This window comes from Aquarana catesbeiana, linkage group LG03, assembly GCF_042186555.1.
Source record: "Aquarana catesbeiana isolate 2022-GZ linkage group LG03, ASM4218655v1, whole genome shotgun sequence".
In the NCBI taxonomy this organism is placed as follows: domain Eukaryota; kingdom Metazoa; phylum Chordata; class Amphibia; order Anura; family Ranidae; genus Aquarana; species Aquarana catesbeiana.
Window position 1 is genome coordinate 490,957,670 of NC_133326.1, and position 14,711 is coordinate 490,972,380.

General features: G+C 41.3%; 1 protein-coding gene across 2 annotated transcripts in view; it reads left to right on the top strand.

Moving 5' to 3' along the window:
* The window catches only part of DELE1 (DAP3 binding cell death enhancer 1), a 113,681-nt gene extending 100,458 nt beyond the window's left edge, over positions 1-13,223 (top strand). For both annotated transcript variants that reach the window (XM_073621045.1, XM_073621046.1), the window contains exons 11-12: positions 5,784-5,944; positions 11,672-13,223. In XM_073621045.1, the coding sequence (XP_073477146.1) occupies positions 5,784-5,944; positions 11,672-11,928 (418 nt within the window). In that variant the 3' untranslated portion in view covers positions 11,929-13,223. The remainder of the gene's footprint in view (positions 1-5,783; positions 5,945-11,671) is intronic.
* The last annotated feature ends 1,488 nt before the right edge of the window (positions 13,224-14,711 follow it).

Sequence of the window (14,711 nt, forward strand, 5' to 3'; positions counted from 1 at the left end):
ACACCCCTATGTGAAAATGTCCGAATTGGGCCCAATTAGCCACTTTCCCTCACCGTTGTCATGTGACTTGTTAGTGTTACAAGGTCTCAGGTGTGAATGGGGAGCAGGTGTGTTAAATTTGGTGTTATCCCACTCACTCTTTCACTCTGGTCACTGGAAGTTCAACATGGCACCTCATGGTAAAGAACTCTCTGAGGATCTGAACAAAAAGAATTGTTGCTCTACATAAAGATAGCTTAGGCTATAAGATTGCCAAGACCCTTGGTTGAAGGGGTGGGGGGTCAGCCTGTCAGTGCTCAAACCATACGCCACACACTGCCTCAAATTGGTCTGCATTTCTTTCGATCCAGAAGGAAGCATCTTCTAAAGATGATGCACAAGAAAGGCCACAAACAGTTTGCTGAAGACAAGCAGAAGAAGGGCATGGATTACTGGAACCATGTCCTGTGGTCTGATGAGACCAAGATAAAACTTATTTGGTTCAGATGGTGTCGAGCGTGTGTGGCGGCAACCAGTGAGGAGCACAAAGACAAGTGTGTCTTGTCTACAGTCAAGCATGGTGGTGGGAGTGTCGTGGTCTGGACTGCATGAGTGCTGCTGGCACTGGGGAGCTACAGTTCATTTAGGGAACCATTAATGCCAACATGTACTGTGACATACTGAAGCAGAACATGATCCCCTTCCTTTGGAGACTGGGCCGCAGGGCAGTATTCCAACATAATGACCCAAAACACACCTCCAAGACAACCACTGCCTTGCTAAAGAAGCTGAGGGTAAAGGTGATGGACTGGCCAAGCATGTCTCCAGACCTAAAAGGTATTAAGCATTTGTGGGGCATTCTCAAATGGAAGGTGGAGGCGCGCAAGGTCTCTAACATCCACCAGCTCCCTGATATCTTCATGGAGGAGTGGAAGAGGACTCCAGTGGAAACCTGTGAAGCTCTGGTGAACTTCGTGCCCAAAGGGGGTAAGGCAGTGCTGGAAAATAATGGTGGCCACACAAAATATTGATACTTTGGGCTGTGTTGAGTTATTTTGAGGGGACAGCAAATTTACACTGTTATACAAGCTGTACACTCACTACTTACATTGTAGCAAAGTGCCATTTCTATAATGTGGTCACATGAAAAGATATAATAAAATATGTGAGGGGTGTACTTTTTTTGTGAGATACAGTATGACATATGTGAGGTTTTTTTTTTTTCATTTTTTTTTTTTTTTAAATTTGCAATGATTTTAAAAAAAACTTCTTTCACGTCGTCATTATGGAGTATTGTTTAGAATTTTGGAATAAGGCTGTGACATAACAAAATGTGGAAAAAGTGAAGCGCTATGAATATTTTCTGGATGCACTTTATACCAAAACTATAAATCTTTTTTAACAGTCCTGCAGGGGTGGAAACTTACAGTGGGGAAAATAATTATTTGATCCCCTGCAGATTTTGTACATTGAGGGAAAAAAGTATTTGATCCCCTGCAGATTTTGTACATTTGCCCACTGACAATGAAATGATCAGTCTATAAATCTAATGGTAGGTTTTTTTTTTACCAGTGAGAGACAGAATAACGACAAAAAAATCCAGAAAAATGCATTTCAAAAAAGTTATAAATTGATTTGCACTTTAATGAGTGAAATAAAGTATTTGACCCCTTTGCAAAGCATGACTAAGTACTTGGTGGCAAAACCCTTGTTGACAATCACAGAGGTCAGACATTTCTTGTAGTTGGCCACCAGGTTTGCACACCCCTCAGGAGGGATTTTGTCCCACTCCTCTTTGCAGATCCACTTCAAGTCATTAAGGTTTTGAGGCTGACGGTTGGTAACTCGAACCTTCAGCTTCCTCCACATATTTTCTATGGGATTAAGGTCTGGAGACTGGCTAGGCCACTCCAGGACTTTAATGTGCCTCTTCTTGAGCCGCTCTTTTGTTGCCTTGGCTGTGTTTTGGGTCATTGTCATGCTGAAATACCCATCCACGACCCTTTTTCAATGCCCTGGCTGAGGGAAAGGAGGTTCTCGCCCAAGAATTGATGGTACATGGCCCCGTCCATTGACCCTTTGGTGTGATGAAGTTGTCCTGTCCCCTTAACAGAAAAACACCCCCAAAGCATAATGTTTCCACCTCCATGTTTGACGGTGGGCATGGTGTTCTTGGAGTCATAGGCAGCATTCCTCCTCCAAACATGGCAAGTTGAGTTGATGCCAAAGAGCTTGATTTTGGTCTCATCTGACCACAACACTTTCAACCGGTTCTCCTATGGATCATTAGTAAACTTCAGACAGGCCTGTACATGTGCTTTCTTGAGCAGGGGGACTTTGTGGGCACTGCAGGATTTCAGTCCTTCATGGCATAGTGTGTTACCAATTGTTTTCTTGGTGACTATGGTCCCAGCTGCCTCGAGATCATTGACCATATTCTCCTGTGTAGTTCTGGGCTGATCCCCCACCGTTCTCATGATCATTGAAACTCCACGAGGTGAGCTCTTGCATGGAGCCCCAGATCGAGGGAGATTGACAGTTATTTTGTGTTTCTTCCATTTGCGAATAATCACACCAACTGTTGTCACCCTCTCACCAAGCTGCTTGGTGATGGTCTTGTAGCCCATTCCAGCCTTGTGTTGGTCTACAATCTTGTCCCTGACATCCTTGGACAGCTCTATGGTCTTGGTCATGGTGGAGAGATTGGAATCTGATTGCTTCTGTGGACAGGTGTCTTTTATACAGGTAACAAGCTGAGATTAGGAGCACCCCCTTTAAGAGAGTGCTCCTAATCCCAGCTTGTTACCTGTATAGAAGACACCTGGGAGCCAGAAATCTTGCTGATTGATAGGGGATCAAATACTCATTTCACTCATTAAAATGCGAATCAATTTATAACCTTTTGGAAATGCATTTTCTGGATATTTTTGTTATTCTGTATCTCACTGTTAAAATAAGCATACCATTAAAATTAGACCGATCATTTTTGTCAGTGGGCAAACATACAAAATCAGCAGGGGATCAAATACTTTTTTCTTTCACTGTAAGTTTGCCCGCTTACAAAGAAATGAAGGGTCTATAATTGTTATCATAGGTTTATTTTATTTGAGAGACACAGAAAATCAAACAAAAATCCAGAAAAAACACATGATACAAATGTTATAAATTGAGTTGCGGTTCAGTGAGTAAAATAGGTATTTGATCCCCAAGCAAAACATGACTTAGTACTTGGTGGAGAAGCCCTTGTTGGCAAACACAAAGGTAAGACGTTTCTTGTAGCTGGTTACCAGGTTTATACACATCTCAGGAGGGATTTTGGTCCACTCTTCTTTACAGGTCTTCTCTAAATCCTTAAGATTTCTTGGCTGTCGCTTGGCAACTTGAAGTTTCAGCTCCCTCCATAAATGTTCTATAGGATTAAGGTCTGGAGACTGGCTAGGCCACTCCGTAACCTTAAGGTGCTTCTTCTTGAGCCACTCCTTTGTTTCCTTGGCGGTATGTTTTGGATCATTGTCATGTTGGAAGACCCATCCTTGACCCATCTTCAGTGTTCTGGCTGAGGGAAGAAGGTTCTGATCCAAGATTTTACAATACATGGCCCCGTCCATTGGCCCCTCAATGCAGCAACGGCAGCCTGTACCCTTAGCTGAGAAACAAAGCATAATGTTTCCACCCCCGTGCTTGACTGTAGGGATGGTGTTCTTTGGGTCATGGTCAGCATTTTTCTTCAGCATTTTTCTTCCTCCAAACATGGCAAGTTGAGTTAATGCCAATGTCAATTTTGGTCTTATCTGACTACAGCACTTTCTCCCAATCCTTCTCTAAGTCATTTAGATGTAAACTTCAGATTAAGGTCCCCTTAAACTTCAGATGGGCCTTTACATGTGCCTTCATGAGGAGAGGGACCTTGCGGACGATGCAGGATTTCAATCCATGGCGGCGTACTGTGTTAACAAAGGTTTGTTTGGCGACTGTGGTCCCAACTGCCTTGAGATCATTCACAAGCTCCTCCCATGTAGTTCTGGGCTGATCCCTTACTTTTCTCCTCATCATCTTTAGCCCATAAGGCAAAATCTTGCATGGAGCTCCAGACTGAGGGCGATTGATGGTTATTTTGTATTTCTTCCATTTGCGAATAATTGTTCCAACAGTTGTCTCCTTCTCACAACGCTTCTTGCTGATGGTCTTGTAGCTCATTCCAGCCTTGTGCAGGCTGTGACATAACAAAATGTGGAAAAAGTGAAGCGCTATGAATATTTTCTGGATGCACTTTATACCAAAACTATAAATCTTTTTTTAACAGTCCTGCAGGGGTGGAAACTTACAGTGGGGGAAATAATTATTTGATCCCCTGCAAATTTTGTACATTTGCCCACTGACAATGAAATAAGTCTATAAATCTAATGGTATGTTTTTTTTAACAGTGAGAGACAGAATAACAACAAAAAAATCCAGAAAAAATGCATTTTTTTGTGCAGGTCTACAATCTTGTCTCTGACGTCCTTTGACAGCTCTTTGATCTTGCCCATGATGGTGAGGTTTGAATGGAAGAAAGAGATTCTGTGGGCAAGTGTCTTTTTATACACAAGTTGTCAATAGGAGCACTTCTTAATTTGAAAGGACTGATCTGTGTACCACGTGAGCACATACTGTAGCCAGTCTGTGTGGGAGCCAGAGTTATTGTTGGTAGGGGATCAAATACTTATTTTACTCACTGAACTAACATTTGTATCATGTGTTTTTTCTGGATTTTTGGATGATATTCTTTCTCTATCATTTAAAATACACCTATGATAATTCTAGACCCTTCATTCTTTGTAAGTGGGCAAACGTACAAAATCTGCAGATCAAATAATTATTTTTCCCACTATAAAGACAATATGGATCTATAAAGAGCAGAAATTCCTCTAGAATATGCTACTTTAGTTGAGCAGTCAAACTTTGTTCCTTGTTGCCTTATGTGTGCCAATACTGCTGTGTATGTTACCTTAGAAAATTACTGTCGTTGCTATATTTTTTATTCCTTTTATATCTTGAAAAGAAAAACTTAATAAAAATGATTGAAACAGAATATGTTACTTTAGGTTCCCTAAGTGATGGCCAGATATCTGAAGGCCTAGACATGTAGTGATCTCTACTAAAGACAAGGGTCAACCAATTTGTACTCTTATCCTACCCTTCAACAGAGATCGCATAATCAAATCTCCTGGCCATACATTGTATGTATAGGTCCTTTCTGAAGTTAAAAGGATTTTTCATTATAAAAAAGATGTAATACTTATCTTCTCTGTGCAATGCTATTGTGCAGAGTGGTCCCTTACTACCTTTTCTGGAGTACCCTGCTGACACTGTCCACACCTTTTCCCCAGCAAGCCATTTACTGAAGGGGCATCTGTGTGGATGCACTCCTCAGCGGGCTGTGTGTGTCCATAGACACACATGGGGGGAGAAAAGTAGTGGGATGTTTTTTACCTTTAATGTATAGAATGCATGAAGGTAAAAAATGTCTAGACTTTAGAACCATTTTAAAGAGTTACACATTTGCAGAGGATAAATTAATCAAGTCGCTTGTGAGCTTCTAATATGAACAAACGTAAGATTTTTCTGTGATATTTCCAGAACAATGTGTTTATAGTGTTGTAAAATAATGGTTTCTGTAATGTGTGATTTTATAAGGCTTAACAGTTAATGCACACAGTTGCACAGCTGGAGACTTTTCAGTTGATTCTGAATTCATTTCTACTGGCAGATTTTCTGCTGCTTAATGACCTATAATAGTTCAACTTATTTTGTGTGTATCTGTTAGATGTTCAAAGCCGCTATCATCTGGGAGTGTGCTATGAAAGAGGATTTGGAGTTCTAGTGAGCAAACTGGAAGCGCTCAGACATTATGAAAAGGCTGCAAGATCAGGACATGAGCCAGCTCAGCAGAAATTACTGGAGATGCAGCAGCTTCAGACTCAAGGTGAGGACGCGCATAGTTGACAGTTAAGAAATATGTAGGAATCAAATTTAACAGTTATACAACCATTTAATTACACTTTTTATATGTATTTATTTGATGTATTTTAAAAAAAATACAATATATATGTCTGTCATAAAATGAATAACCTGAGCTCAAATCTAACAACAATTCACCCTGATCTCTTGGGCAAAAGGGCATACTGCCAGCATTTCACCTGCCTTTTAAGCACACTCCTGGTAGGGAAACAATGAGAGTCAGTAAGCTTAGGGCATCTAGCGCAGACCATGACTTTGCAGGTCAGCACAAAACAACCAGCGACTGGATGCTGGTGTGTCCTGAGCCACTCCTGTTCACTCCCATATCAACGCAGGTGTTTAGTGAACGTTGGGGAATATGTGGAGAGTACCCCATTACAATTCCAAAATTTCACATGGAGTACGCAAGGTAAGTTATTGCCTCTCTGAGTCAGGGGAAGAGTTGACATCCGTAGACGCCCAAGATGCCTATCTGCTTATTCTGATTTATCCATCTCAGCACGTTCTATGCTTTGCAGTAGGAGACAATCGCTTTCAGTTTGTTGCACTGCCATTTGGCCTTTCCTCTGCTTTCAGAATATTCACAAAGATCCCTGCATCTTTCCATCATATCCTGGACGGAGACTCCGGGGTTGATTTACTTAAGGCAAAAAGGCTGTGCACTTTGCAAAGTGCAGTTGCACTCTGCAAGAGCAGTTACCCCAAGTGCTTAGTAAATGAGCAGAAGCTCTGTTGACTTTCATTATCCAATCATGTGCAAGCAAAAATGCATTTTTTTTTCCCTTGCCTGTGATTTGGTATTCTTTGCAAAGTGAAGCTTTACCTCACTTGCTAAGCTCTGGAGCAACTGCAGTTGCACTTTGCAAAGTGCACATTCTATTGGCCTTTAGTAAATCAACCCCTCACTGACCAACAATCTCTGCTGTCCACATATCAGGAGTGGACAATTGGAAGGTGGAATAACTCAGATGCTACCACCTGGACCAAGAAGAATGGGCATCTTCAACCTGAGGCACCTGTGAAATGACGAACTTCGTTGCTCATATTTTCCTATAGGTGATGCTTTAAATGCCCCTACAGATCATCAAATTAGGCTACATTTACACCGGCAATTAAGGCGGTGCAAATTGCAGTGGTAGTTCCTGCTGCTTCTTGCTTAGAATCTGGTCCAATACAGTACTGTGCAAAAGTTTTGGGCAGGTATGAACAAAAGCTGTAAATTAAGAATGCTTTCGGAATTAGAAGTGTTAATAGTTTTTTTTTCAATAACAAATGAAAAGTAATTGAACAAAAGTGAAATCCAAATCAAATCAATACTTGATGTGACCACCCTTTGCCTTCAAAAGAGCATCAGTTCTTTTAGGTAGACTTGCACACAGTTTTAAAGGAACTCTGCAGATAGATTGTTCAGACATCTTGGAGAACTATCCACAGATCTTCTGTGGATATAGGCTGCTTCAAATCCTTCTGTTCTTCATGTAATCCCAGACAGACCCGATGTTGAGATCAGGGCTCTGTGGGGCCAAACCATCACTTCCAGGACTTCTTGTTTTTTATGCTGAAGATGGTTCTTAATGACATTGGCTTTGAGTTTGAGGCCCTTGTCCTGCTGCAGAATAAATTTGAGGCCAATTACACGCCCTCCTTGATGGTGTGGCATGATGGATGAGTATCTGCATGCATTTCTCAGCATTGAGGACACCATTGATCCTGACCAAATTTCCAAATCCATTTGCAGAAATGCAGCCCCAAACTTGAAAGGAACCTCCACCATGCCTCGCTGTTGCCTGCAGACTCATTAGTCCAGTCCAGAGCACCTGCTGCCATTTTTCTGCACCCCAGTTCCATGTTTTCATGCATAGGTGAGTCGCTTAGCTAGTTTTCACGTTGGAGGTATGGCTTTTTGGCTGCAGTTTTTCCATGAAGACCACTTCTGGCCAACTTCCGAACAGTAGATGTGTGTACCTGGATCCCACTGGTTTCCTCCAGTTCTGTGCTGATGGCACTACTGGACATCTTCCTACTTCAAAGGGAAGTAAGCCAGCAGTGTCTTTTGTCTGTTGCATCTAGTTTCCTTGGCCGACCACAGCATCTACGGTCCTCAATGTTCCCTGATCAATGGTGTCCTCAATGCTGAGACCTACAGGCAGATACTTATCCATCATGCCATACGATTAGGGAGGCATGGGATTGGCCCAGGTTTATTCTGCAGAACAACCACACCAAACATACATCTAATGTTAGTAAGAACTATCTTCAGCATAAAGAACAGGAGTACTATAAGTGATGGTTTGGCCCCACAGAGCCCTGATCTCAACATCATTGCATCTGACTGGTATTACATGAAAAGACAGAGGATTAGTCAGCCTACATCCACAGAATATCAGTGGTTAGTTCTCCAAGATGTTTGGAACAACTTACCTGCTGTATTCCTTCAAAAACTGTGTGCAAGTGTACCTAGAAGAATTGATGTTGGTTTGAAGCCAAAGGGTAGTCACACCAAATATTGATTTTGATTTTTCTTCGTTAACTCACTTTGCATTTTGTAAATTGATAAAAATATACAACTAAAATATATATATTTCAAAAGCATTCTTACTTTACAGCAATTCTTCACACTGCCTAAAACCTTTGTACAGTAGTGTATGTAAAAGGAAATGGGATCTGTCCTAACCAAGCCTTCAGTCCTCCAACTTGAGTTCACGTCTAAGGCTTCTGCTACTATGTTGACAGGCTAGTGGATATTATACGCCTCACATACAGAATGGGTCACCTCACTGTACACATGCCCTGGACCATCAATGCTAGAAGCGCTTATGCATTTGTCCTGCGATTAGGAACACCTCTTTGGCTCATCCCTGGGCAACTTTATCAAAGGACATTACAAGAGGGAAGAACCCCCCCCCCCAAAAAAAGGCTAAACCACAGTCTGGGGAAACCCACTATGGCTGAGGCTAAGAAGAGCTATTTCTCCCAGAGCCTGGGACTTGCAATGAGGGGACTCCCCCCACTTATCGGAGTGATGGGGGGGTGAAGAGGGGCCCATCAGTAAGCTTTTTCTGGTATTATGGATCCAGGATATTTCAGACACTTTGGTACAGAATGTGATATCCAGGTGCTTGAATTAAAAACTCTCCCTCTGTGTGCTGCTTTGTTGTCAAACCTGCCAACGTCTCTACAAAGACTATAGAAAAATTGGTTGAAGATCAATACTCACTATTAGTTACCACAACACTGGGTGTTCAATATACCCGTGTGGTGTCCCAAGATTAGCAGGCTCACCAATAATAGGTGTGGTCTCTGTGCCTAAATACTATAGAGAAAGAAAATTTACTGGGGAAGGATTCCCACTGAGAAGAGACACAGGCGGACCATGCTGCTTAAAGCAGGGTTCCTCCCAAAAGTGGAACTTCCGCTCATCTGATTTCCCCCCCCCCCCCAACGCAACGCTTCACTTCCTTATTCCCTCACAGAGAATGGTGGCGGCAGCAGCCGAGAGCCAAGCTATTGCTCGGCTTCGGCTGCCGATATTGCTGGACTCCAGGACAGGTAAGTGTCCATTTATTAAAAGTCAGCAGCTGCAGTATTTGTAGCTGCTGGCTTTTAATTTTTTTTTCAGGTGGACTCCCTCTTTAATAAGGGATACATTTTATTAGAAAAGTATGTTTAATACAAAAAGGGGCCAAGACCAGGTACCCACCACCAACACCAAGATCATGTTAAAAATAGACGACGTCTGTTTAAGAGCAGCTGCATCACGCTTCAACCATGCATGCACACCTATAAGAAGGCTATTGTTAATTGAGTAGGTAATATTTATGGATCAGACTATTGATCTCAGTGACATGCACCATACATTTCCTTGAAAAAAAACAGAGTTCCTGGTGAAAAAAAAATGTATCCCTTATTAAGCAGCACGGTCCGCCTGTGTCTCTCTCAGTGGGAATCCTTCTCCTGTAAATTTTCTTTCTCTACAAAGACTAGTAGACTTCCAAACTGCTCTGGCATAGCTACTCTCTTGAGGGGTCATAGCCATCGTTCCGATGAAAAGTTTCAGGGGTTCCTCTCAAACCTGTTCTCGGTTCCCAAAGCGAAAAGGGGCATTCTGCCCATACTGGAACTCTGTTTTCAACATTTTCCTTTGGGTGCAATAACTTCTCATGGAATCTACAAGGTCAATCATTTGCCCCCCCCCATCTGGGGACTTTCTGGCTTCAAGGATGTCCCCATCTTTCCAGCGCATCTCTACGCCACCAGCATTTTGTGACAGGATGGCAACATTACATATTTGTTGCCTTTTTTTTTTTGTCTATCCATTGCACCTTGGGTCTTCACCTAGGTCTTTGCTTAGTTAGTTACTTGCTCTGCTTCTCTCTCAGGGCATTCCCATAGTGGGGTACCTAGATGATCTTCTACTGAGGGAAATGTTGGCATAGACCCTTCCAGTCAATATCCAACTGTTCAAACTCGGCAGAGGTTCAAGTGGATCCTGGAGTATCTAGACCTCCTCCTGGATACTGCCCTGTTCAGGGTTTTTCTTCTGAATGAAAAACTTCTCACTTTGCACAGACAATGACTCTAACCCCCCCCAGAGCATTTTACTTGTGTAGGACATACTACACCTAGTAGTTGTACTAATAATATTAGTATTACTGTTTTAACCTGAAGGTAATAGCTCTGTGATTTTATACACATTTTTCTTAATTTCTCTAATAGCAAAAGTGTGCCCATTTGAGTATGTGCAAAGTTGAGGAAAATCCATAGAATACTGTGGATTTTCAGCCTCTAGTAAATGCCTATACTCCCTCTCAATTCTTCTTCTAGGATACATATTTACAATGCAAAATATGCAGTCGAAAATGGAGTCTCTGGCTGACCCTGTCCAGGGTCAGCGTTTATTTGGAGTTTTAGCCGCACACAAACTGGCTGTTTAGTCACCTTTGAACGCAGCAAACTATCTGCCATGAGAATGTAGCCTTAATGACTTCTATTTTAAGGTTGCAACACAAACGCCACATTTTTTTTTTTATATTCTGTCACAAATTGATTTTATTTACTTTTTATTTTTCGCCGAAATTTGTACTCTTCCCAAATTACAATTCTAATTATAATCATTATGAGAAATTGTAATATTGATTTATTTTCTCCATGCTGCGAAAAAAATACAGATTGTTCAATATCCCAATCAAAACATTTCTAGGCATGTTTTAAAGCCAGTCATAGATGGATCAAAGTTCGGCCAGTTCAGCAGGGATCAGACGAATTCCAATCCATCTGTGGCCATTCCTGTTTGAGAGGATTTCTCTGTCTGCCTCGAATGCGTGAATGGGGTAATCTGTTCTAATAATAAAAAAAAGGTCTGATCTATGCCAGCTTTAGTTTTCAATTCAACTTCAATAAAAAAAATCGTAAGTAAACAAAACTTCTCACACCTGGGTCATAGGTATGATACAAATGTTGAATTGATTAAATGACTGGTCTTTGTTTAGACCAGAATTCTGTAAAGCTCTTTGGATAACATGTCATTGGTACAAAAACACATACTTGATTTTATGGCCTTAAAGCTTCTCTTCAGATGTGAGTCGTTCACTGTAGGCTCTTCCTGTTGCTGCAGTATTCCTCAATACTTCCTCTGCTTCAGTGCCATTGTTGTCTTCTGTAAATTGAAGTTATTAATGTATTTCCTCTGCAGATCTAAGCTCTCCCCTGAACAGTCTTCGAGCTGCAGCCTCCAGCCCCTGTCTTCCTGTTTTGGAGCGAACAAACTTCTGGACAAAAGCCACCTACGCTGCAAGCAACACAAACAGCCTGGGCCTACCTCACTCAATGAGCACTGGGGATCTATTGGTGATGTCCCCTGCTAATAGTGGTAGCTACCTCCTACCACCTATCCATGTTACTGCGATGACACCTCCTATGGCCTCTCTCAGAGCTATCGGGGTTGGATGAATCGCCCTGCATTTGAAAGCACTTAGATTTTGCATCTTAAAGAAGGTGGTAATGTTGAGTCTGTGGTTTCAATACTGCAAAGACACTTTATTGCTCCCTAATTTCTTACTGACCTAACACAAGAGGATGTAATGCCTGCTTTCCTATGCAAAACACTGCCCATGTGGGTTTTAGATTACAACTGTGTGATTAAAACGGTACTTTTATATGTCTACTAGGATGCTAATGGGCTGGATTGAGCTAACTGAAACTGGAGCACTGCAATACCAAGTGTGGCATGTGCCTCACCATTTGCAGACTGTATTGCTGCAGATTTAAATGGTTCCATACTAACATAATCATCTTGTTTGATCAGACCTAGAACATCAGTGATGATCAAGTGCAATATAAAGAACAAACCATGTATTTGCTCACATAAACAATTGTGCAGCTGTTCAGCCAAGTAGTAAATAAATACAATAAGTTTTACATGGATAGTAAAGAATCTGCTTGTCAACTGAGCTGCACTATTATGACAGAATAGAGTGCCTACAATATAACCACACTAATAATTTATGGGTTTTTGATATCTAAATTGCATCCTGTTGTCCCAGAATAGTCTAGAGGAGCTTTAAAAGCAGTAGGCAAAATAGGTCTCGTTCACACTTGCTAACAAATAAGTCTTTAGAGCCTAGCATCCAACTGTCGCCAGTTTGCTTTTTGCCATGATACTGACCTTAGCATTTGTGCTCAAAACCCACCAAGTGTGCGTGTTAAAGGCTACTCTCACTGGGTATGTATGAAGTATCTTGGTTTACTTCTGCACAGGTCTGGGGTAACCCATGGATATAAAAAAAAATATGAACCAACTGAAATTCCAGATGTGGGTGGCCCTGCTGACACCACCCAGCTTAAGGGAGAAGTCAGCTGCAGTCAATGTGCAGTTATTCTGGCAGCAGCTGTTGCCAGCTGTCAGAATACAATAGCTGATTGTGGGAGATTTGTCCATCCATGCCGCTTAGAATGGATAGGGCAATCTATGGCTTTCTCTCCCTCAGTTTGTTTGGCCAGTTTAAGATTAACATGGAGAGCACATATGTTCTTCTCTGTGCTCTTTGCCATAGAGAAGCAAAGGTCAAGCAATTTTTAGGCTTAATGTACACGGGACATTTTACAACCTCCCCTGAACGATTTAACTTGACAGGTAGTAACCGACGTTTAAAAACATCAGTTTTGCCACGTTTACATGCCGTAATTAGCCTCATTTGCGTTTAGAACCGTTTTTCTTCTTCTTCAAAATAGTCAAAACTTAAAAACACCTGTTAGCGAAATGCATCTAAATGAAAGTTACCGTGTTTACCAGCTGTTACAGGAGTTTGGCGTATCAAATGCCTGCGAACATCCATTCTGAACGCATTTTTTGCTTTCCAAAAAAATGCTTCTAAACTTAACTGCCAAGAAACAACTATAAACGACCCTGTGTACATCATTACATGTACTGATGAGATAACAGAGGAGAGTTAAACGCCCAACTGTTCCTAAAGGTCTGTTTACCAGCAGCAGTCTACATGAAGCCTTAAGGTGTGGGGACTAATGTGTTCCACTGGCTTTCATAAGCAAAGCTACTGGAGACTCAATAATCCTGGAGTTTACACATCATATCAGGCCAAAGCTTTCCATGTTAGAAATTTCATGCATTCTGATCGTAAGCCAAAAAAGATCATCATCCAAACCGTACTGTATAGATTCAGAGTAGAAGATGGAAGTAGCGACACTCCGGAGTACAAAAGCAAGCTTCTTTATTGATTAAATCTGTACAGGTAAAAAAGACAGACACACAGCTCCAGGACAGCCAGTAAACGTGTTTCACACATCAGTGTTTTGTTCATTATCGTGCTTATTCGGTAATGAATAAGCACTGACATGTGAAACGCGTTTACTGGCTGTCCTGGAGCTGTGTATCTTTGTCTTTTTACCTGTACGGATTTAATCAATAAAGAAGCTATGCTTTTGCATTTCAGAGTGCTGCTACTTCCATCTTCTATCTTCATTCATTGCGGTTGTGGACCGAGCTGGTACCTTCAGTGATTGTGGATCTCATGTAGGTTAGCCTTAGAGCAGTGTGTACTCTGTGTTCTTTCCCTATACGTTTGCCACACACGTCAACACTGCAATCAGAGAGTTTATCAGCTGAGTAAAGAAATCTCAATGTATAAAATCACCTGCAGGGAGGGCTCTCTTCTGACATGGTAGAGCTCACATGAAGAACAAAAAATTACACTGTATAACATGGTCTCAGCCAGGATGATCATATTGTTTTTAGTTCTCTTTTCGCATTTATTAAAAATTAAGGATCCCTGAAAAAATCATAACATGATCTGTTTTATCTATCTTTCTCTGGAGACACCCGGTGCTATTTTTTGGGTTTGTTTAGTAAAAGAAAATTGAATAATTTTGTTTGAAGTTCGCTATTTAAAAGATCAAAGAGCCTGTGCTATCAGTTGTCTTGCATAAAACAAGTGCCATCTGCATTCATAGATCTTCATATAAATGTTTAAAAGGAAACTATAATGTACACTAAATATAGATTTTGTGTTTAATAACTTGGGATGTAACTACATTTTTACAGGATTGCTGTTCAATATTTTCATAATTCTTTCATTATAGCTACCTATATAATGTCAGTGTAGTCAGCAACTCAGGTAAACATTCTTGTGGTTTCTGTCAGATTGAGCAGATTCCTGGATTCACACAGAGTGAAGAACAGTAAAACGCAGTCACTGTGAAGCATACCAATCTACTTG